Raw genomic sequence first — 23,431 nt, forward strand, 5'->3', positions numbered from 1 at the left:
CTCTTCCAGTGGATTGATGGATGGGCTCCCTCCTCCATCCTCCCCGCAGGCCATACCCCCACACAACGGTTACTACCGTGCCGAGAGCTTCAGGGTGTCACAGCGTGGCTGGCTCTTTAAGGGGAGCTGGGCTTAGCGACCTCACAGCTGAGACTGAGCAGTGAGGGATCAGGGGTGATAAAATCCAGCAAGTGGCCCAGATGGGGTGGGGAGAGCTACAGGAAGCAGGCTGGCTCCTATGGCAGGCGAACTCCCAGGCAAGTGTCTGGAGCAGGTCTGGGAGAAGAGCTGCCAGGAAGGCTCTGGGTCAGCAGGTGTGTGGGGATCAGTAATCCCTCAGTGCTTAAGGTGCCTGCAAGGGCTGCACTTCACTCTGTGTCCACTTCCTGCTGATGGTGATAACACCACTGTGACCCACAGAGCCCTGCCCAGATGCTGTGCCGGGGAAGCTCAGCCATTAAAGGCACAGCCCCATATACCACCACAGGCAAAGAGCTGACTTTTAGGCAAGTGGCCTGTACAGAGGAAACCTTCAGGGAAAGGTTGGCCCCTGCAGAAGACCCTGGCTTATGGGGAAGGGACGATTGTTGTGCTGAATTTGTATTATTTGGAGGAAATAAAGCTGAAGCCCTGAGAAACAGGGCCTGTACCAGACTCTGGGCATGGTACCAATCCCTCGTGGGCTGGGAGACAGGCCAGCAGCCAATAGGAGATTGGTGGAATGTGATGCAGTAACTCCAGTATCATTATAGGTGAAAACAGGGCCAGTGCTACCATTAAGGTGAACTAGGCGGTTGCCTAGGGCGCCAAGATTTGGGGATGCCAAAAAGTGGTGCCCCTAATATTTTTTTTTTACAGTGGTTCCTCCCCGAGTGCGCGGTCACTGCTTCACTTCTCCCACCTCCTAGGCTTGCAGTGCCAATCAGCTGTTTGGCGCCGCAAGCCTAGGAGGAGAATTAGAGCGGGGGCGGCGTGCTCGGGGAGGACGTGGAGCAGAGGTGAGCTGGGATGGGGAGAAGCTGCAGGGCTCCCCGGGGGGGGGCGCCTCAGGGCGGGGGGGGCAGGGAGCTGCTGCAGAGCTGAGGAGGAGGCACAAGGTGGAATTTTTGCCTAGGGTGTGAAACTTCCTTGCACCGGCCCTGGGTGGAAGGGAAGGACTCAGCAGAACTGTGATATTGTAAGGTTACAGTCCAGCTTCTCATACTTCTTTCTCTCATCTGTGGTTCCTGCATGTCCCCAGTCCCTGTGGGATCTGAGCATCTCCCAGATGCATGAAGTATGCACCTAGCAATATGTGTTCATCTCTCTTTCTCTCCAGAGAGCAGGGCCTGGGGGAGGGTTGATGGAAGTAGAAGTGGGTTATTCCCTTTGCTCTAAAGGCCAAAGGGCTTGAGGGTCAGCATTTTTTATTGGGCACAATCAACACTGTACTGATTTCAGAAGAAAATGGAATCCCTGCCTGAAGGAACTTGCAGCCTAGAGTAAGGAAGAAGGTTTGCCAGAGATACTGCAATTGGCGTTAATCATTCAGTATTTCTTGGGCTGTTATCGCTGCTGTGTGGGTGTTTTGTTTGCTCAAGTATCTTCTATGGAAAATATATGGTACAATAAGTTACAAAAATAATGCAACTCATTCACCTTGCATAGACTAAGGTCATTTCACCTTTCAAGTGGCTGCATATGATGTTTGCATGTCTCTCTACCTGCAATCCCCTGGGAACCGCATGGAAGTAAGACACAGAATCCCTTGAATTTATTTAATCAAGCAGAATTATAACTACAACCATCCCGTGCATGGCACTGGTATTACACGCTCTGTTGTCTGGAACCAAGGTGCCATCATTCTTCTCAATGAACTGCAAAGAGCCCAGATTCTTCTCTCTTCCTTGGAGTTATAATCCAAGACAAGGCATTCTGCTGAATTTACTGTATTGTCAAAGCAAAGAGTCACCGAAGCAATGAAGGGCCTTTGGAGCACAAGAAGAGAGGAGAATGTGTACCAACATGAGGATCTACACAGGAAATTGCTAGTGGAAAATGAGTGCAAAGACTTGTTTTCCACACTCACTATGATAATGAGCAATTTCCTCTTGTATTGGCTCAAATACATAAATAAATCTGCTCCAGCCATACCTGCCTCTTTTTGTGTATGCATCCCAGGCGAAAGAGTGAAGTAGGACAGACACAGAATCCTTCTGCTGCCCCTCTGAGCTGAGTGGCTTTCACCCTGCATGACCATCGGGGGCAAGCAAGATAGTGAATTTTTAAGTCAGAAGTGGGAGACTTTGCTCCCTTCACAGGTAGCAGGATGCAGTGCTAGCAATTACTGTGCCAGGCCCAATGGCCCAACCCAGACTCCACTGGCATTTAGTGCAGATGTGCTAGAAGAAAGGGGCTCCTGAAATTTGATAGCTAAGGTCTGTAAAGAGCAAAGGAGCAGCCTAAAGGAATTGAGGTCAGACAGAATTGTGAAATTCAGTCAAGGTCTACAGCAACGTCACGTGAACCTTATCAGAGGGGAGAGGTTATTCACCAAGGCACGGTCAAACAGTGTCCAGCGGTGCTCTGCCAGGTGTTCTGGAGATGAATTGCAATGACGTTCTACAAACAAAGGGGGATATTAGCTTTAGGACACTGCTATCAGGGAAAGCACAGTGGGTGCGCGCTCCCTACAAACTGTCCAGAGGGGCACACAGGGTGGAGTTCCCAAAGTGACTGCCAGTGGGCCTGGGGCCTTTAAGACACACCAAGTTAAACTAGCGCAGGAGACTGAGTCACACTCTGACACACTGTCATATCCTAACACGATCAGGAAGGGCTTCACTGCGGTGCCAGCTGCCCTGTCCTAGAGAGCCATGATCCTAGAATCAGAATTACCTAGGTAGGAATACGGCAGGAAACAGACTAAGACAGAACATCTCCTGAGGGCAGACCTTAGCCTCTAGTGTGTGTAGGGTGTTACATTTTCAAACAAGTTCCTTGGTTCTCGTACTTGGGAGGAGCTCCCGGTAACTATCTGCGAAGCAACCTCACTATCCACCTTCAAATTCCTTATGACAATCTTGGCATCGGGCAGGCTGCTAGTACACAGCAACCACTGCCAATGATGCTGACCAGGCTGATTCATTGTTTTCTTGTGCTTCCCTATCAAGTCTCTAGCCCCCTGGTGTTCCAGACATTACAGGAACTGGTGTTTTGTTCTCTGTTTGCACAGGGTCCTGCTCCATGAATGGGGCTCACGGGTGCTACTGCAATACACCTAATTCTAATAACATGGCTCTGTTTTCAAAGAATTCACTCGGAGACCAGGGTCTAATCCTACATCCTCAGTGATGTCTCTGCAACCTCACTGAAGGCTGAAATTTCTAAGGGCAGACAGTCTCCAGCGTTTGCAGATAAACAGATTGTGTTTCCCTCCGACAGCATCACTTTCACTGTGGCTTAGCTAAGGCTATATCAATTCACTACATGATTTTACAAAGATCAGAGAGGAGGAAAACACCCCTGGTGTCAGACCTTATTTCACATCCCTGACCAGTGCAGGATTTATCCCCATGGTGCATGAGCCTGCACTTTGTCCAGTTCAAGCTTCATTGACTCAAGCAGTGGGTCTGTGACGTCCTCCCGTTACTCCATGCCCAACAGACAGCCTGAGTGTCCACTGGCCAGGTGTTGGAGAACTTCTATTAATTTGCATTAAACAGATGGAATGAATTATAGCCACCTCATCTTTAACTATGGAAGGTGCAGCCTACTGAGACTACATGTCCCAGCATGAAGAGATCCAGACGGAGCTGAGTGGCTTGACGGCTTGGATCAAGATATAATATTGCATGCTGGGACTTGTAGTCTCTGTGGGCTGCGTCTCCATGTTAAAGGTGAGGGGCAGCCAGAAAATGAACCGTTGAATTCTGTAAGCAGCACTTATTTTTCAGAGGTTATTCCCTCAGTCACAGAGCTATGTCCTGGGTTGAAGCTTGGGTATGTGCCGTGCACTACTTTCCATCCCTGCTCATGCTGTGTACGCTATTGGTGGACCGTGTTTGCAGCGTTGGTCTAACCATGCTGGTCGCAGGGTATGAGAGGGACAAGGTAGGGTATAAAAGAAATTACCTCCCCTACCAAATCTCTTACACCATAGAGGTCATTGCTTTGACTATTGAACATGTTTAGAGAACCACTTTGGGCATGTTGGGGCTACAGGAGGAATCCCTATGGCTGGGTTATGTTAGATCCCTGCATACCGTTGAAATGGGAGCTTGGCTCGTAGCTCCTCTGTGGCTCATAGCCCATAGACGCAAGCCACAGAGGGAGCCCCCGAAATGCCCTGCTGCACTGAACTGGGACGTTTGCTTTCACAATGACAAGAGCTTGTGCGGCAGAAGACGCACAAAAGGCCGTCTCTCGAATGAGGAGAGTGCAGACCCACACCCTGGCATTGTGCTGTGACTCCTCCTCTTGGACTTTGCTGTGACAGCCGGATCGTGCCGTTTGAGGCTCCATGCCCCAGGAACAAGTTTGCATCAAGTTTTAATAGCACTGAGGGCCTGATCCTGCTAGGGACTGAGCATTCCCTGTGCAGTACAGAGCACCCTTTGGCTTGGCAAGGAATTATGATTATTTCTTCTACCATAGTCCCTAGCAGCCCATGACATATGCCAGGACCCCGTTGTGCTAGGCACATTTCACCCTACTCAGCTGACGCCCCTGGAAAACCATCCCTTCAAAGGCACGCCTGCTCTTTTATCCTACTTTTCTCTCAAACATCCACTTTATAATCAGAGCCATATGCATGAAAGCAGGACCAGCAAGAAAACGTCCTGTCACTCTGCAACCCAACAGCCCAGGAAAATGCAGCTCGCCAGACAATCACAGTAAGACACAGCTTTCCCGATACTCGCTGGCATGGTCTGTGTGCTCTCATGGGAGCACTGACGGCCTCCTGCCCCATGTGCTTCACAGCAAGGTGCAGGCTAGAGCATGAAGAAGGGACAAACTATGGCCTGGTCAGGTGGGGGAGGAGAGGGAAAGAGTGTGAAAGAGAACAAAGAGGAGAGACTGAGAGAAAAAGGAACAGGATGGAGAAAGGAAAGCAGGAGAGGGTAAAATGATAGAGAACCTCCCTTCTGAAGGAGAGGAATTGTGTGCATTTATGGGTGTTGCCAAAGATAAGAGAGTAAGGGCTGAGCTCTACTCGAGTTGATTGAGAAACGCCAATTCTTTAAAAAAATATTTCCTGCATTTTTCTCAGTTTTTCAATGTAAAACCAAAGCTGAAACCCACTTCTGGTCAAATATTTTAATTTTTAGTAAAAATGTTCAGTTCCAGATTTTTGGTCTTTGCTGAAAAACTGGAAAGTTACAATGAAACTGATGTCTTTGAAAATGTTTCATTTTGCTCAAAAAGCCATTTGTCATGGGACCAAAAAAAAAAAAAATTCCAGCCAACCTAATCCCTATTTTCTGGTCCCTTCCCTGGTCTTTATTCTGCAAATTTCCCCTTCCTCCCAGCTTTGCTTTCTGTCTTTTTCTGCTTTGAGGGGCTGGAGGAGCTGGGACCCTTCACTCCCAAACCGATGCATGTTGGACTTTTCCAGAAGCCCTTTCATTGCAAAGAAAGTGGGGGGAATTATGCAGTGGAAAAATGTCTTTAAATAATCTGAGCATTTCAGTACATTCCTACCTGACCTAGAATTAACCTTAATTAACCTACACAGGGGCAGCCTGAGACCTCCTGCTGCCCGCCCATGCAGGGCCAGCCCGAGCCACCCCGCCACCCGCCTACACAGGGCCAGCCCAAGCTGCCCGCCTGCGTGGGGCCAACCTAAGCCCCTCCGCTGCCACCCACCACTGCTATTTCTCCCTTCTCCCTTCATCATTGCCTGGCCTTTGCAGGGCCTCGGGCACTGGGGCACCTCAGTCCCTCCTGTTCTCTGCAGCAGTCGAGTCTCCTGTTGGCCGTAACGCTTTGGGTTCATGTCGGCTGTTGGGTTTAGTGTGCGGGGGCTGGGTGGCCTGTGCTGTATAGGAGTCAGACAAGCGAGCTGGTGGTTCCTTACAGCCTAAACTCTGTGATTCTACCTGCACTCCATGCCATTAGCGTCTCAGTTTGTACATTGGCTCTCCAAAGCCAACTGCTGATCAGCTGAGTACAAAGTGGGGCAGGTAATATCTTACTGGACCCAGGGCCGGTGCTTACATTTAGGTGCCTAGGCAATTGCCTAGGGCTCCAGGATTATTGGTGGGTGGCGTTCTGCCAAAGGGGGTGGCAGGTGGCTCCAGTGGAGCTGCCGCAGTCATGGCTGCTGACGGTCGGCTGCTCGCGCTGCTCCGGTGGACCTCCTGCAGGCATGACTGCGGCAGCTCTACCAGAGCCACGCGAGCAGCCGACCGTCTGCAGCCACGACTGTGGCAGCTCCATCGGAGCCGCAGGGCCAGCGCGCGGGGCGGCAAAATTGCCGTGCGCCTAGGACGCTCAAACCCCTAGCGCCAGTCCTGACTGGACCCACTTGTGCTGATGAGAGAGACATGCTTTTGAGCTCTTCTTCAGATCTGGACTTTGATGATGTCTAACATGCAGAGCTGGGGTCTTATCTCAGAAAAGATGTGAAAACAAATTGAGGCAACCTCTCCTCCTCCCCCATGCTTTACCTCCAAACCGCCAGCCCATTGGGTCAGTTTGCACCACAAACAGAGACTTCATTCTTCTCTGTGGAATAATTGCAGCTTTCCTTTCATGTTCAAGGCTACTCACTGACACCTCTTACATTCTATTTTCTTTCTCTAGGATTTTTTTTTCTGATACAGGAAAACCTGTCTCAAGCGACTAACCAAAGGACCAGCCAAAATCAATCAGCTAGTAAAAGTGAATCATTAGCTGGAAGTCAAGACCTCAGTAAATACTGGCAGGCCTGCTGTACTAGAGAGAGAACGGGAGGATTGTTTCGTGATCAGGTTGGATAGGCTGGTCTCCTGCACGGGTGCATACATATGTAGATATAAACATACACATGGTACATGATCACCATCCGTGGGGAGCGCTGAGAGATCATCGCCTCAGCTGAGCACCAATAGATTCGACACAGATTAAACCATCACCTCCCCTCCACCAGGAAGATGATGGGTGTTTTTGTGATCCTTACTCTTGCAACATGGTGCTGTTCAGGTGAGTAATTCTTTGCTGTACTGCAACAAGCCCTATGTCACAGTCAGAGTCCTGGCCAGCTTCAAAAATATTAAGGTGTCTTCAAAGTGGAACACAGTCTCATTCTTAGAAGAGCTGTTTTCTCTTCAAAAGGTGGAACTGAAAAGACTTGCCCTCCAGGGTCTAATGTCAGTACAGCCTTCAATGGGCTCACTATTTCTGCAACCTCAGCGTTGTGGGTAGAAGTAACTGCAGGTTCAGTTTCACACCTGTAATTAGTTGTGGGCACCGTGAAGGCCATTAAGGACATAAGGGCCTGATACGAGGGCCCAATCAGCTGTTAAGACATCTACTATTTATACTGAAGTACGTTTGCTGTGATATCCTGTAGCTCTCCATTTGGATCACGAAACACAGCATGCAAAAAAGAAAAGAAAATCCCAACAAAACACAGTGTTACATTAAAAACAAGACTCCTTATCCTCAGTTACCAGCATGGCACCCAAATTTCACACGGTTTGTTTAATTTAAGAATCTGTTCACAGATAGTCACCTGGTTAGAAACTGCATGGAATTATTCCACGAAAGAGATTCGCACCCTTAGAATCTGTTCCTGTCAATGGTTTGGCTTTGTTTCATGTTTCTATCTGTGATTTTCTTTCAGCTGTTGCCCTGGGCAGTGAGGTGAGTGGCAGATCTTTCTATTTATTCTCTGTCACTGTCTCCTGATCTCTGACCCAAGATAAATGGTTGGTGACCCCACTGTGGCTGAGTGAATGAAAAACACTGCAACCTGCAGCTGTTTGTACAATGGTCACCAAAGACATTGCTAGAGGATTATTGCCTTTTTATCAGATAATTTCAACAAATATTTTGTCATCCCCAGACAATTCTAGAACTGAACGATATGTTACATAAACAATGTGATGAATCTAAGCAATAGACACATAAGTTAGTGAAAGAAGTGTTCTAGGTACTTGACCAGCTCTGTAACAGTGAGAATAATTGGGTGGTTCATTGAGCTGCATAGTTACCCCAGTGCTTTATATCTGAAGGAGGAAAGCCTTGAAATTCAGATATTCTGTTTCCAAACAGTCAGACTGATGGAATTTTATTCTTATTTTTATTATTTTACCTGCTACAACCTCTGCTTAGACCTTGTGAGGTACTTAGAACAACACGTAGCCGCAACATTGGAGAAACGATGAAAAAAACACAATGAGGGACCAGATCTTCGGTAAATTGATGTCTATTGATGTTGTCAGGGACGGCTCTAGGTTTTTTGCTGCCCCAAGCAAAAAATGTTTTGGCTGCCTCCCTACCTGAGCCCTGGGCTCTCACTCCGCCACGCACCAGTTTCTTCCCCCACCTGCATGCCCTGCTGCCCCAGTCCTGGGCTCCCCCCACCAGTGCTGACTCTGCCCGCTTCCCCCTCGCCTCCAGCCGGTCCGGCACTGGCAGGATTGGGGTAAGCAGCAGGGCTCCCGGGCCACACCTCAGCCCAGGGTTCCTCCAGCCGGGGCTCCCGCCTCCAAGACTGGCCGGGACCCAGGACAGCAGAGCTGGGGGACCGCCCCAGCAGGGGGCTCAGGAGCTGGGGCAGGGTAGCCCCAGAGGGAGCGGAGCCCTGGAGAGCGGAATGTGGGCCCCACTCAGCAGCGCCCCACCCTCTATGGCCCCACTGCTGCTGCTGCTGCTTCTGGCCACCCTGCCACAGTCCCTGGGCAGCTCAGGCCACTTCACCCAGCCCCGACTGTGGCGCTGGGGGGTGGCCACCCTGCAGCACCTGCAGGCAGCTCCTTGTGCCCCACGGGACGGCTCCCAGCCCCAGTGTCCCCCCCTCGGAGCCTGCCTGGCCCAGCCGCTGGTGCGGGCGCTGCTCCTCCACAGCGTGAATCACAGCGGCCCCAGAGCACCCCTGCACATGATGCCCTGCTACTGCCAGGGCTGCCTCTAGGCTTTTGCTGCCTGAAGCAAAATAGAAAAAAAAGGTGTACGGAATTCCGCCCCTGAAAATGTGCCATCCCAAGCACGTGCTTGGTTTCTGGGTGCCTAGAGCCGGCCCTGGCTGTTGTTACAGCTACATTGATTTACACAAGCAGGGAATCTGGACTAAGGGTTGTTTTTTTTATATTGCACACATTGGAACAATAAGATTTGGTAGCATCTCTCTCTGCACACGTTGCACATGCTGAAACATTTCTAGCCTCATTGAACCCTCTGGAGAGCATATTTCAAAAATTCATTAGATTTTGAAGCTTCAGGTTAAGGCTCCATTTGTAATAACTCCTTAGTTTCAATAGGGCATGGCTGCTTCCCACAGAATGCAGGTCTGAGTGAATGATTCTTTGTCCAGCTGTGCATTCCTTCCGCCAGCATGAGAGAAATCTACCGCAGAACAGACTCATCCCATTTTTAATGGAAGAATAAGGTTAAAATATAACCCTACTTTGCCTTACAGCAGAAGCTAAAAAGGCTGGAGGCACAGAGCAGGGAGATTACTCATGGGCACTATTTCAAACTGAAACGGCTGTACCAATTCTATTGCTGGGCATTGTTGTTACAGGCGGATTGTAGTAAGTACCCCCGGGGTACTGCGGAGGATGGCAAAGTACTGACAGCCTGCCCACTCATCCTAGCTGAAGTCTGTGGCACAGATGGTATCACTTACCCCAGTGAATGTGGACTGTGTGCGCACAATTTGTAAGTAATGCGCAGAGAACCTTCCTTTTGAGTAATTAACAATGGACAGAGGGTCTGATGGCAGCCTTTAGCAATCCCATTATTTCTTCAGGCCTGTTCCTGTAAGTCTCTTACGCTCTGGCCCTATCTTTTTGTCCTGCTAGACTACCCTGAGTTTCCTCTCCTTCCCCCTATATGTGCTCAGCTGGGTGCTCATGGAAGAGCCAGACAACAGCATCCTCAGGGAGCTGTGTGGTGACAGAGCAGAGGAAAGAATGGGCCATGGTGTTATGCTAAATGATATACTATAAGAAGATGTCACATGTCCAGTAACTAAAAAAATGATACGGTGTGGTGGTGTTGTAACCGTGTCGGACCCAGGACATTAGAGAGACAAGGTGGGTGAGGTCGTGTTGTCTATTGGACCAATTTCTCTGGTGAGAGAGACAAGCTTTTGAGTTTAAGCAAAGAGCTGCTTCTTCTGCAGACCTGAAGAGCAGCTTGGTGCAGTGCGCAAGCTTGTCTCTCTCACCAACAGAAGTTGTTCCAATAAAAGACATTGCCACACCCACCTTGTCTCTAGAACTAGCCAGTGATGCTAATACTGCCCCACAGAAGGTAATAAATTAACTCAAATAGACACCTCCTGTATCCCATGCAGTGCATGTGAATTTGGTTTGTTTTACCAGCACCTTGACTGTAACGTGGAGAGTTACTTACTGAGCTCTTAACCCCAATCTCCCTCTTCCAGTGAGCATGGGACCAACGTTAGCAAAAAGCATGATGGAAAATGTCAACAGAAAATTGTGCCGGTAAGTGTAACCTGATGTACAGTAGAGGCCAGATCCTACTTCCAGTAATGTCAACAGAAAGACTCCTTTTGCCCTCAGTCAGTGCGAGATGGTTTGGGCACTAAATAGATGGACCTAAGTGGTACCTAGACTATGGTCTGTCCTTTTTCAGAGGGGTGATCTTCAACTTAAATGTACAAAATGGCCATTTTCCATCTATTACACTCTAACGTCATAAGAAAGGGCGAGAGAAGAGGAACAGGGCACGAGACAAGAAGCAGAAATATCCCAGTGCTGCAGAATTGTGCACACAATTCCTGTTCCCATAGCTGTCTCTTCTCACAGTATCAGTAAAAGCACAAAGCCACCTGACTTAGGGCTATAGGAAGAGGAGATACATGACTCCTGTATATATCAGCAGCAAAGAGTCCTGTGGCACCTTATAGACTAACAGACGTTTTGGAGCATGAGCTTTCGTGGGTGAATACCCACTTCCTCAGATGCATCCGACGAAGTGGGTATTCACCCACGAAAGCTCATGCTCCAAAATGTCTGTTAGTCTATAAGGCGCCACAGGATTCTTTGCTGCTTTTACAGATCCAGACTAACACGGCTACCCCTTTGATACTGCATATAACAGTGCATTGACTTCTTTGGATTCTGGAATTTTCCAAGATCATATATTGGGAAGGCTGGAAAATACCCCATTTTCTGATCACAGGCAAGGTGTTCAAAATACCCTTACTTCTCTCCCCGAACTCAGAAATAATTTCATAAAAATGAGTCATAAGCAGACATGTTATTTGGTTAATTTATTTGTTTGCATATTTGACTAGCTCTAAACCAATGGGAATAGTCTGGACCATCAAGAAGTAAAACTACCCAGGGCCATATATTGGAGAAGGTAAAACCCTGGGATTCAGATGCTTCATTTCTATCCAGTCAGTCTGATAAAATTCAATCTTCAGTTCACCTGTTACAATCTGTGCTTAGCCTGCGTGAGATATAGAAGGCACAACCCTGGAGAAACTATGCAAAAATAACTGAGGGGGCTTATCATCAGCTAGTGTAAATTGACCTCCATCGATATCGTAGAAGCACAAGTAATTACAGCAGCTGAGACTAGAGGGTCAGGTTTTTCATATTTTACACACAGATGGTCCCAGACTGCGCGGCTTTGCCACATGGCTCAAGGAGTTACAGTGCTGCCCAGGTTTGGCCCGGCTGCCCCTCTATCATGCTGGAGGGATGACTGGGCCAGACCAAAGCAGGACTGAGAGCCACTGAGCCAGGCCCAGAGCCACAGGACCAGAGCCACTCCTGTGGAGTGAGCGTGGGTGGGCTCGCACTCAATGCCCTTCCCCCCGTGGTCATTTTTTGGAAGGGTGGGGGGCCTCAGTTTCACATTTTGCCCCAGGCCTACAAAAACCTCTGCGCGGCCCTGCAAGTCTGAGGACCTGATTCTTTCTCCCATCCGTGCCTTCCTTCCCCTCCAGAATGAGAGAACACGAGGAAACTCCTGCAGAACGATTCCCCCATCACCGAGGGAAGAATATGTTTAAAATAGAGGCCTTGTGCGTATGATGGCTGAAGGGACAGAGGGTGAAGGCCCTGGGTGGGGGAGTCACTCTTAAGCACTATTTCACGCAACAGCGGCTGCACCTGCGCTTTTTCTGTGTTGTTTTTACAGCTCGATTGCAGTCTGTACCCCAGTATTGAAACTGAGGATGGCCAAGTCCTGACAGGCTGCCCAAGGATCCTGGCTGAGGTCTGTGGCACAGATGGCGTCACTTACCCCAATGATTGTATGCTGTGTGCCCATAACTCATAAGTACTGTACATCACCCATTCTTTCTGAGTAATTAACAATGGGCAGAGCTGCTGATCGCAGCCTTTATAAATATCCTCATTTCTCCATAGTCGTAGTTCTATAATTCCCTTATACAAGGACCCGCTCTCTGCCCATCCGCTGTACTCTGAGTTTCCTCCCCTTCAGGGCTGGTGCAAGGAAGTTTCACGCCCTAGGCGAAATCTCCACCTTGCGCCATACCCGACCCAGCTAACCCAGCCCCCCAGCTGGGAAGCCCACCACTCCCCCCGCCCAGGGAGACCCCCCTCCCGCGTGGCAGCTAACCCCGCCCGGGGAGACCTCCCCAGCTCCCCTCGGCTGCGCCTCCTCCACTGAGCACGCCGGCGCTGCTCTAATTCTCCTGCCCGCCCAGGCTTGTGGCGCTGATTGGAGGAGACTTAGAACGGGGGGCTGTGTGCTCAGCGGAGGAGGCAGAGTGGAGGTGAGCTGGGGCAGGGAGTGGTTCCCCTGTGCGCCTCCCCCCCCCGCACCAGCTCACCTCCACTCCACCTCCTCACCTGAGCTGCTTTTTAGGCGCCCCCAACCACTGGGCACCCTACGTGGCCACCTAGTTTGCCTAAATGGTTGCACCGGCCCTGCTCCCCTTGTCCCTGTCTGTGCTCAGTGGGGCTATCATGGAAGGGCAAGACCACAACCCCCAGAATTCAGTAGCGGGCTGACTGGGGCTTGGCCATTCAGGAAAGAATGGGCCAGAATATTATTCCAAACGATATACCAATAGGAGGCATCATGTGTCTGCTAACCAATAGCGTTACACCAGTCAGAGATGCAGGTACTGCCCTGTAGCCAGTGATAATCTAACGATGGCAAAGTGCTGGTAGTCTGCCACAGGATCCTGCACACAGCATGTGGCACAGATGGTGTCACTTATGCCAGTGAATGTGAGATGTGTGCCCATAGCTTGTAAGTACTGTACAGAGAGCATTTCTGCTGAGTGATTAACAAAGGGCTGAGAGCCTGAAAACAGCCTTTATAAATATCTTTCATAGCCTGTTTCTGGAGGTCTTGTAGCCCTTGGCCCTACTTCTTTGCCCATTTAGTCTTCTCCCCTGACCCTGCATTGGTTCACTGGGAAAACATGGAACAGCCAAATTACAGTGCCCAGAATGCAGCAGGGGGCTAAGTGATGATTGAACAAAGGAAAGAACGGGCCAGACTGTTCCTCCAAATGATACGATATAAAGAGACGTCACATGTCCGGTAAGGAACAGGATTATACTGGACTCGGTGTTGCTGGTTCTGCCTTGTAGAAGGAGATAAACTAATTCAATCAGATGCCTCCTGTACCCCCCACAATCTATGGGCGATGAATTCGTTCTACCACTGCCTGAGTGTAGCAGGGAGAGTTACCCACTGAGCTCCCTAATTCCAGTCTCTTTCTCTTCCAGAGAACATGGGACCAATGTCAGCAAAAAGCACGATGGAAGATGCAAACGGGAAGTTCTGCTGGTAAGCGTAACCTGATGCAAGACAAGGGACAAACCCAACTCCCAGTAATGTCAGTGGAAATACACCTCCTAACCTCATGTGAGATGGTTCAGACACAATATGCATGGGTTCAAGTGGTGCCTAGAGCTTGTAGGGATCTTCTGCAAGGGGGTGAATTCACCCTAACTATCTGAACTGGCCATTATTTATATACATCAACACACTGCCAGAAGAAAGAAAGAGGACTACAAGAGGAATGGGCTTTGAGACAAGTAGCAGAAATGACCCTCTCCTCTGGAAATATGAACAGATATCCCATTCCTATAGCAGTCTCTTCTCACAGTACCAGGTGAAGCACCAAGTGGCCAGTTTTAGGACTACAGGAAGGGGAGACACAAGTCCCCGGTATAGATCAGTGCATTCCTCTTTGGATACTGGGATTTCTAAGAAAATAAACTGGACAGGCAAAAAAGCCCCTGTGTTCTGATCAGTGTCATGGCATCCTACATGCAGGGGAATGAACAAATACAGAAATCATTTTATGAACTTGACCACTAATAATAAAAAATGATTGGACTGATTTATTTTGTGTGTCTGACCAGCTGTAAACATGGCAACAGTTTGGCCATCAGGAACCAAAACACCCCCAGTGCTATATATTTGATGGAGTAAAACCCTGGGATTCAGATACTCCATTTCTATACAGTCAGACCGATGGAATTTTTTTTTCCTGGTACAGTCAGTGCCTAGATGGTGTGAGATACACAGAGCAACAGGCAGATACCTTGTTGGAGAAACTATGAAAATATAACAACAAAACACTCCATCAATTTACACTAGCTGAGGCTCTGGCCTGAGGGTTTTTTATATTTTACAGAATGAAACAAGATTGGGTAGCATATTTCTCTCTCCCTGTTTTACATGGGCAGAAGCAATTTCTTAGCCTCATTTAACCCTCTGGAGAATGGATCATCAATGAAAACTCATTAGATTTTTGAGGCTTTGGTTTAAAGTTGCACTTCTGATTCTTGTTTAAGTTCAACAGGGCCTGGGTGTAGGGTGACCAGACAGTAAAGGTGAAAAATCGGGATGGGGATGGGGGGTTATAGGATCCTATATAAGAAAAAAACCCAAAAATCAGGACTGTCCCTGTAAAATCAGGACATCTGGTCACCCTGCCTGGGTGTGAGACTGAGTGATCCTTTCTCCCAGCTGGGCATTCCTTACTCTCCAGCATGAGAGAAAGGGATAGAACTACTCACACCATGTCCAATGGAAGAAGAAGGTTAAAGCATAGCCCTAGTTTGCCGTTCAGTAGAAGCTATAAAACCTGGAGGCTCAGAGGGGGAAGGTGACTCAAGGGCACCACTGTGATTGCTTGACATTGCTGTTCCAGGTGGATTGTAGTAAGTACCGCCGGATAATGACTGAGGATGGCAAAGTTCTGACAGCCTGCCCATTACTCCTGAAGGAGGTCTGCGGCACAGATGGCATTACTTACCCCAATGAATGTGGGCTGTGTGCCCATAACTTGTAAGTACTATGCAGAGAATATTCCTTCTGAGTAACTCACAGTGAGTGGAGCTCTGGCTAGCAGCCTTAATAAAAACCAGAATTTCTTCATAGACCTGTTTCTGCAGATCTCTTAGCCCCTGGTCCTCTTCTTTGCCTCTCCAGTCTATTCTGAGTTTTCTTCCCCACCCCCTTGCATGCATTCAGTTGGGCTATCATGGAGGACAGAGATTACCACCCCCACAGTTCGGAGGGGGGGGGGGGGCTGAGTGGTGATTGAGCAGAGGAAAGAATGGGCCAGTGTGGTATTCAAATGATATACTGTAAGGAGACGTCACATGTCTAGTATCAGAGGGGTAGCTGTGTTAGTCTGGATCTGTAAAAGCAGCAAAGAATCCTGTGGCACCTTATAGACTAACAGACATTTTGTAGCATGAGCTTTTGTGGGTGAATACCCACTTCATCAGATGCATGTAGTGGAAATTTCCAGGGGCAGGTATATATATGCAGGCAAGCTAGAGATAATGAGGTTAGTTCAATCAGGGAGGATGAGGCCCTGTTCTAGCAGTTGAGGTGTGAAAACCAAGGGAGGAGAAACTGGTTTTGTAGTTGGCAAGCCCACGAAAGCTCATGCTCCAAAATGTCTGTTAGTCTATAAGATGCCACTGGATTCTTTGCTGCTGTCAAATGTCTAGTAACAGATAGGAATATACTGGTAAGAGATGCTTATCCTGCCTTGTCACAGGTGATAAACTATCTCAGTCAGATGCCTTCTGAATTCCAGACAGTCTATGTGAGTTTGTGTCATTTTATCAGCAGCAACTGTGTAACAGGATGAGCCTAATCTCCTAACTTCAGTCTCTCCCTCTTCCAGCAAACATGGAACCAATGTTACCAAGAAACACAATGGGAAATGCAAACAGGAAACTGAAGCAGTAAGTGAAACCAGATGCAAAAGAAGGGCAAGATCCTACTTCCATGGATGGTCCCCTTAAGTTCAGTGAGAGATGGTTCAGGCACTATCCGTGTTGACCTTGTGTAGAGAAAGTAGATAAGTAGATGCCTCTGAGATGCTCATACTATATGATGCAGGTTCGGAAGCATCTCTTAGACCAGTCTGTACCCCTACGATCACCCCTTTTCCAAGACTATGATACATTTTGTACAAAGTATGAAAACTCATAATGTGCTGAACATTGTTGTCCTGCTAAATATGTTAGGCAACATTGTAAGTAAAGTTATAAGATTCTACTGTATAAGATGTGTCTCCAGTCTGGGGAAACAACCCTAAACCAGTGACAAAAGACAAACTGATGCCTCAGCCAGGTCTCAACATAATCAAACAGACCATCTCATGGTTACGTGGCCTTTCTTTGGCAGGAAAAAATTGTGAGTGAGAAATTTATTTGTTGGCAAAGGAACAGCTGGTGGTTCCCGTCCCCACAAACTTTCTGTTGCATCAACCCCAGCTGGAGATGATGCTCAAAGAAGAGGGGAAAATATAAGAATGGGGAACAAATGGCCCAAGTTACTCCTCCCTTTCTCTCTGCCCACGACATCACCAACACCTGAAGGACAAGGAAAGTAACATGGGACTGGGGGAGGAGTCCTGGTGGAAAGGACAGCCAGTAAGATTGCTGAAGCATTTTGTGAGAGAGACCTTTCACTTTGAATTCACTTAGCTTGATAAGTCAGGCATTAGTGATATTCTGCTTTTATTTTCTCATAGCCAATTCTGACTTTGATGCCTTGTTACTTGTAATCACTTAAAATCCATCTTTCTTTAGTTAAGAAACTTGTTTTATCTAAATCAGTGTGTTTGGATTGAAGTGTTTGGAAAACTCCATTTGCAACAATAGGATTTGTGCATTTCATTTTCTATTAATAAGATGACAGACTTTATATGAGCTTGTATTGTCCAGGAGGGTTGTGGGCAGTACAAGACACACATTTCTGGGGGAAAGTTTGGGACTGGAAGTTTGCTGGTGTTTCCCTGCAGTGTAATTCAAGAGTGGCTGGCCAAAGCACTCATACCATACAGCTCAGGGTAATTTACATGCTGGAAGCTGTGTGTGAGCAGGAACAGGAGTGGTTGCTTTCATAGCAAAGCAGTGTAAAAGGCATCCCAGGTTGGAGAACTGAGGAGACACAGCTCTTCATCAATCCAGATTGTACCCTGGGTAATGTCAGATTAGCATCTGATGCCTGTGGAGATGCCCCTTCACTCACAGAGGATGTGCCGTGGGTTCAGAAACGTCTCTTACACCAGGGAGAAGGACTCAGCTCCTCCTGGCAGCGAGAGGGGAACTGGGAAGTCGGTTAATCAGAACGTCAGTAGAGACAAGGGACAGGATTAGGTACTGCGAGCTCCCAGGCTCCTCTGTGTTCAGAGAATGCCCAGCCCCATGGACGAGTGGGGGTGTCGGGGCACTACTGAAATGCAGACAATAACTCTAACAGCAATACTAATGTTCTTCGTAGGGTTTTTGCAGTGAGTACGAGGAGCCTCCAGAAATATGCATCATGGAATACGACCCTGTTTGTGGCACTGATGGGAAAACATACAGCAACAAATGTGAATTTTGCAAAGCAGTCTAGTAAGTAACAGAATAAATGACCCATAAACAAAAACTAAAATACAATTGTGAGTTAATTAAAGGCCTTGCCTGTGCTCATGTCTTTACCTCCTAGAGTAGTGGTTCCCAAACTGGGGTTCATGGACCTCTGGGGGTTCATGAAATGTTACAGGGGTTTCTCAGGAAAAAAATCCCTAATGGCAGACAGAGCTGTCCCTAGGGACGCCAGGCAGCACGGTGCCAGCAGCCCGGAGCCCCCGGACTTCCAAGAGCTAAGCAGATCAAAGCATGCATCTCTATCACCCTGAGGAGATATAAATTTCAAGACTTCCTTGAAATGGAAAGGGAGGTGGATATTTTTTTCTGTTTTTTAAATTAAATAGGCAGCTAGTATTATTTTGAAAATTATTATGAAGAACAAGTTTAAACTTTGTTGTAACGTGTGTTGTTTGCCTGGACTCCTCAAGACCTGAATGCTTGTGGAGGAGGAACTCTTTGAGCTGGCTTCTTAAATCCCTTCATGCTGTTTCACATCTGATACTTCTTGGTGAAACACAGGAGCCTTGTCTTCTAACAGGTTTATTCAAAGTGATATAAGCTATGAAAGTGAGATCTTAGAAGAGCGTTGCCGTTTTCATAATGTAATAAAAATACTGTAATGATAAATAATAATTAATAATAATGTGTAATAAGCATGTCATAAAAACAAATTTTATATTTCCCAAATCACTGCTTTTATAATGTATACTCAGGTCAAGGAGAAAATCCCTGGAATTATTCATTTTTAGGAGGGGGTTCACGAGACTTGACATTTTATTGAAAGGGGTTCACAGGTCGTTAAAGTTAGGGAACCACTGTCCTAGAGGCTGGGTCAACTACCTCAGTGTAATTTTTCCTGTCAGTGGATAAGCTCTGGTTAATGTGACATACTGGGGCCTTGACAGATGCTTTGCTCTCATTAGCCATAAGGCTGCAGCACTCAGTTCTGTGTCTCTCTCTTTCCCTCTAGTAAATACCTTGGAAGTCTTTGCTTTGAGCATGATGGAGAATGCAATTCGCATGATGAGGCCAAGCAAAAACAATTAGCATTTAGTTCCCACTAGCAAATCCCTTCATGGAGCCACCTTCTCGTCTCATCTGCCAGTTTCAGGCCTCTAGGAGCATTGCTGACTCCCCACCTGTCTGTGCAATAAAGCAAAGTCAGCAGAATTCATTATCTTGGTGAATTTTTTCCCCTTTCCACGGGGGAACTCTGCTCTCCCATGTCTCACACGGACTCTCCCCAGCTTACAGGCCGGAGTTAAGGAGAACACAAAGTGCAGTAGCCAGTCACATGCATTAAGGGAGCCACAGACTGGCAATTATTCTATCACCTCCTGCCATGGCTTTTCCTACAGGATAAATCAATACACAAACCCCAGACACGTGCCGTGTAGCTGACTCCCTTCCAGACCTGTGTGTTCTCCATGGAGCAGATCATAAGACCATGAGCAAAGCCCCAGTAAAAAGCCTTTGCCTGGGAGAACACCAAGGGGTGGGGGGGGATGGGCTCCCCAACCCAGACATAGAGGCCAGGGCTACTAGCTGGGATGGGAGATATAAAGGGCTTGTGGGCATGTGGATCCATGCTGTGCGCCACACCCTACACACCAGCAAACCCTTGATCCTCCCAATACACCCCCCTGCCCCAGAGACTTACAAGTGCACTGTCCATCCATCCCTCCAGGGCACACAGGGGACTTCTGACTCCCTCTGACTGGAGTCTGAGCTACACTGATGCCCTGTGCAGCAAACCAATAACCTGCCACATTTGGCTCTTCACTTACATGGAAGCTGCCTCACTTCTGGGCTGCATTGGGGGAGCCTGACAGATCTCTGACCATGCTGGTGCTGGCTGTAAAGCAGCGCCCTGTCCCAGTGACTCGGGAGCATATGGGAATGGGGAGATGCCAGAGACAAAGAACAGGGAGGTTGGTACAAAGCGGCAGCCTGAAAGGACTTGAGCTAGCAAACAGAAGCGGCTAACAGGGGAGATTTGTGAGGGAGTTACAGGGGGAGTGGGAGAGTGGGGGGCTAGATACACGTTACATTCCTTAAACTTAAACTTAAACTTAAACTTCTTTAAACTTAAGCCCAAAACACCCCCTGATAAAAACAAAACCTCAAGAAAGGAATGAGCTGCAGGAGTAAAAAGAGAGTGCAGGCAGAAGTCCAGCAACAGAGTGGGGGCTACCCAGTTTATTGCACCCAATGCAGCATGTACGATTACCTGCCCTGTGGGCTGGTGGCTTATGTGTGCATCAAGTGAAAGGAGCCCCTGGCCCTCAGAGACTGTGCATGGGCTTTGGAGACCAGAGTGGCTGAACTGGAGGAGCAAAGGGAGACAGAGAGGTACACAGCTGAGACTTTCAAGGACATAGTAGAATGGACCCGTCCCCGGTCTGACAGTCTGTGCGCTGTTGAGAAGTTGCCTCTGAGGGAGGGAACTTCAGTTATTAAGAAGAGACAGGTAATAGTAATGGGCAATTTGATCATTAGAAACATAGCTAGCTTGGTTTGTGATGATCGGGAGAACCACATGGTGACATGCCTGCCTGGTGCGAAGGTTGTGGATCTCTCAAGACATCTAGATAGACTTATGCGTAGTGCTGGGGAGGAGCCAGTGGTCGTGGTACGGGTAGGTACCAATGACATACGGAAGGGCAGGAGAGAAATCCTAGAGGCCAAATTTAGGCTGCTAGGTAAGAGATTAAAGTCCAGGACCTCCATGGTAGCATTCTCTGAGATGCTCCCAGTTCCACACGCAGGGCCTGTTAGACAGGCAGAGCTGCAGGGTCTCAATGCGTGGATGAGACAATGGTGTAGGGAGGAGGGGTTTAGATTTATTAGGAACTGGGGAAAATTTGGGGACAGGGGGAAACTATACAGGAAGGATGGGCTCCACCTAAAGCAAAATGGAACCAGATTGCTGCCACTTAAAATTAGAAAGATCGTAGAGCAGTTTTTAAACTAAGGGCTGGGGGAAAGTGGACAGGTGAGGAGGAGCACTTGGTTTGGACAGAGACATCCCTTACGGGAAGATCTACTAATGGAGATTGTTTATGTCGTAGTAAGGAGGAGAGCACGGAAGATGATAAAATACAGGTAGGATCTGATGAGGAACAGTCTAATGAAAAAAGTCTCATTTAATTACATCATGTAAAGGGAGACAGCTAAAAAATGACAAGTTTTTAAAGTGCTTATAAACCAATGCTAGAAGTCTAAATAATAAGATGGGTGAACTAGACTGCCTCGTATTAAATGAGGATATGGATATAATAGACATCACAGAAACTTGGTGAAATGAGGATAATCAATGAATGGGACACAGTAATACCAAGGAACAAAATATATTGAAAGGACAGAACAGGTCGTGCTGGTCGGGGAGTGACACTACATGTAAAAGAAAGTGTAGAATCAAATGAAGTAAAAATCTTAAATGAACCAAACTGTATCATGGAATTCCTATGGATAGGAATTCCATGCTCGAATAATAATATAACAGTAGGAATATATAACCGACCACCTGACCAGGATGGTGATGGTGACTGTGAAATGCTCAGGGAGATTAGAGAGGCTATGAAAATAAAAAACTCAATAATAATGGGGGATTTCAACTCTTCCCCATATTGACTGGGCACATGTCACTTTAGGATGGGATGCAAAGGTAAAGTTTCTTGATGCCTTACATGACTGCTTCTTGGAGCAGCTAGTCCTGGAACCCACAAGACGAGAAGCAATTCTTGATTTAGTCCTAAGTGGAGCACAGGATCAGGTCCAAGAGGTGAATATAACTGGACCGCTTGGTAACAGTGACCATAATATAATTAAATTTGACATCCCTGTGGTGGGGAAAACACCACAGCATCCCAACACTGTAGCATTTAATTTCAGAAAAGGGAACTACACAAAAATGAGGGGGTTAGTTAAACAGAAATTAAAAGGAACAGCACCAAAAGTCAAATCCCTGCAAGCTGCATGGAAACTTTCTAAAGACACCATAATAGAGGCTCAACATAAATCTATATCTCAAATTAAAAAACATAGTTAGAAAACCAAAAAAGAGCCACCGTGGCTAAACAACAAAGTAAGAGAAGCAGTGACAGGCAAAAAGGCAACCTTCAAAAAGTGGAAGTTAAATCCTAGTGAGGAAAATAGAAAGGAGCATAAACTCTGGCAAATAAAGTGTAAAAATACAATTAGGAAGGCCAAAAAGACAGCTAGCCAAAGACTTAAAAAGTAATAGCAAACATTTTTCTAAGTACATCAGAAGTAGGAAGCCTGCTAAACAATCAGTGAGGCTACTGGATGATCGAGATGCTAAAGGAGCACTCAAGGACAATGAGGCCATTGCGGAGAAACTAAGTGAATTCTTTGCATCTGTCTTCACGGTTGAGGATGTGAGGGAGATTCCCAAACCTGAGCCATTCTTTTTAGGTGACAAATCTGAGGAACTGTCTCAGATTGAGGTGTCATTAGAGGAGGTTTTGGAACAAATTGATAAACTAAACAGTAATAAGTCACCAGGACCAGACGGTATCACCCAAGAGTTCTGAAGGAACTCAGATGTGAAATTGCAGGACTACTAACTATGGTCTGTAACTTATTATTTAAATCAGCTTCTGTACCAAATGACTGGAAGATAGCTAATGTGGTGCCAATTTTTTAAAAGGGCTCGAGAGGTGATCCTGGCAATGACAGGACTGTAAGCCTGACTTCAGTACCAGGCAAACTGGTTGAATCTATAGTAAAGAACAAAACTGTCAGAAACGTAGATGAACATAAGTCGCTGGGGAAGAGTCAACATGGTTTTTGTAAAGGGGTCACCAACTATGTGGGCAAGGGGGATCCAGTGGATATAGTGAATTTAGATTTTTAGAAAACCTTTGACAAGGTTCCTCACCAAAGGCTCTTATGCAAAGTAAGCTGTCATGGGATAGGAGGGAAGGTCCTCTCATGGATTGGTAACTGGCTAAAAGAGAGGAAACAAAGGGTAGGAATAAATGGTCAGTTTTCAAAATAGAGACAGGTAAATAGTGGTGTCCTCCAGGGGACTGTACTGGGCCCAGTCCTATTCAACATGTTCATAAATGATCTGGAAAAAGGGATAAATAGTGAGGTGGCAACATTTGCATATGATACAAAACTACTCAAGATAGTTAAGTCCCAGGCAGACTGCGAAGAGCTACAAAAGGGATCTCACAAAACTAAGTGATCGAGCAACAAAATGGCAGATGAAATTCAATGTTGATAAATGCACATTGGAAAACATAATCCCAACTATACATATAAAATGATGGTGTTTAAATTAGCTGTTACCACTCAAGAAAGAGATCTTGGGGTCATTGTGAATGGTTCTCTGAAAACATCCACTCAGTGTGCAGCGGTAG

The 23,431-nt window shown here is 47.3% G+C and overlaps 1 protein-coding gene across 1 annotated transcript in view; it reads left to right on the top strand.

Moving 5' to 3' along the window:
* Positions 1-7,115: 7,115 nt before the first annotated feature.
* LOC115656112 (ovoinhibitor-like) overlaps positions 7,116-23,431 on the top strand; it is a 44,106-nt gene continuing 27,790 nt past the window's right edge. The window contains exons 1-9 of the mRNA XM_030572416.1: positions 7,116-7,164; positions 7,808-7,827; positions 9,710-9,846; positions 10,577-10,637; positions 12,307-12,438; positions 13,286-13,389; positions 13,875-13,935; positions 15,311-15,447; positions 16,301-16,361. Coding sequence (XP_030428276.1) covers positions 7,116-7,164; positions 7,808-7,827; positions 9,710-9,846; positions 10,577-10,637; positions 12,307-12,438; positions 13,286-13,389; positions 13,875-13,935; positions 15,311-15,447; positions 16,301-16,361 — 762 coding nt within the window. The remainder of the gene's footprint in view (positions 7,165-7,807; positions 7,828-9,709; positions 9,847-10,576; positions 10,638-12,306; positions 12,439-13,285; positions 13,390-13,874; positions 13,936-15,310; positions 15,448-16,300; positions 16,362-23,431) is intronic.

Source organism: Gopherus evgoodei, chromosome 8, assembly GCF_007399415.2.
Source record: "Gopherus evgoodei ecotype Sinaloan lineage chromosome 8, rGopEvg1_v1.p, whole genome shotgun sequence".
In the NCBI taxonomy this organism is placed as follows: Eukaryota; Metazoa; Chordata; order Testudines; family Testudinidae; genus Gopherus; species Gopherus evgoodei.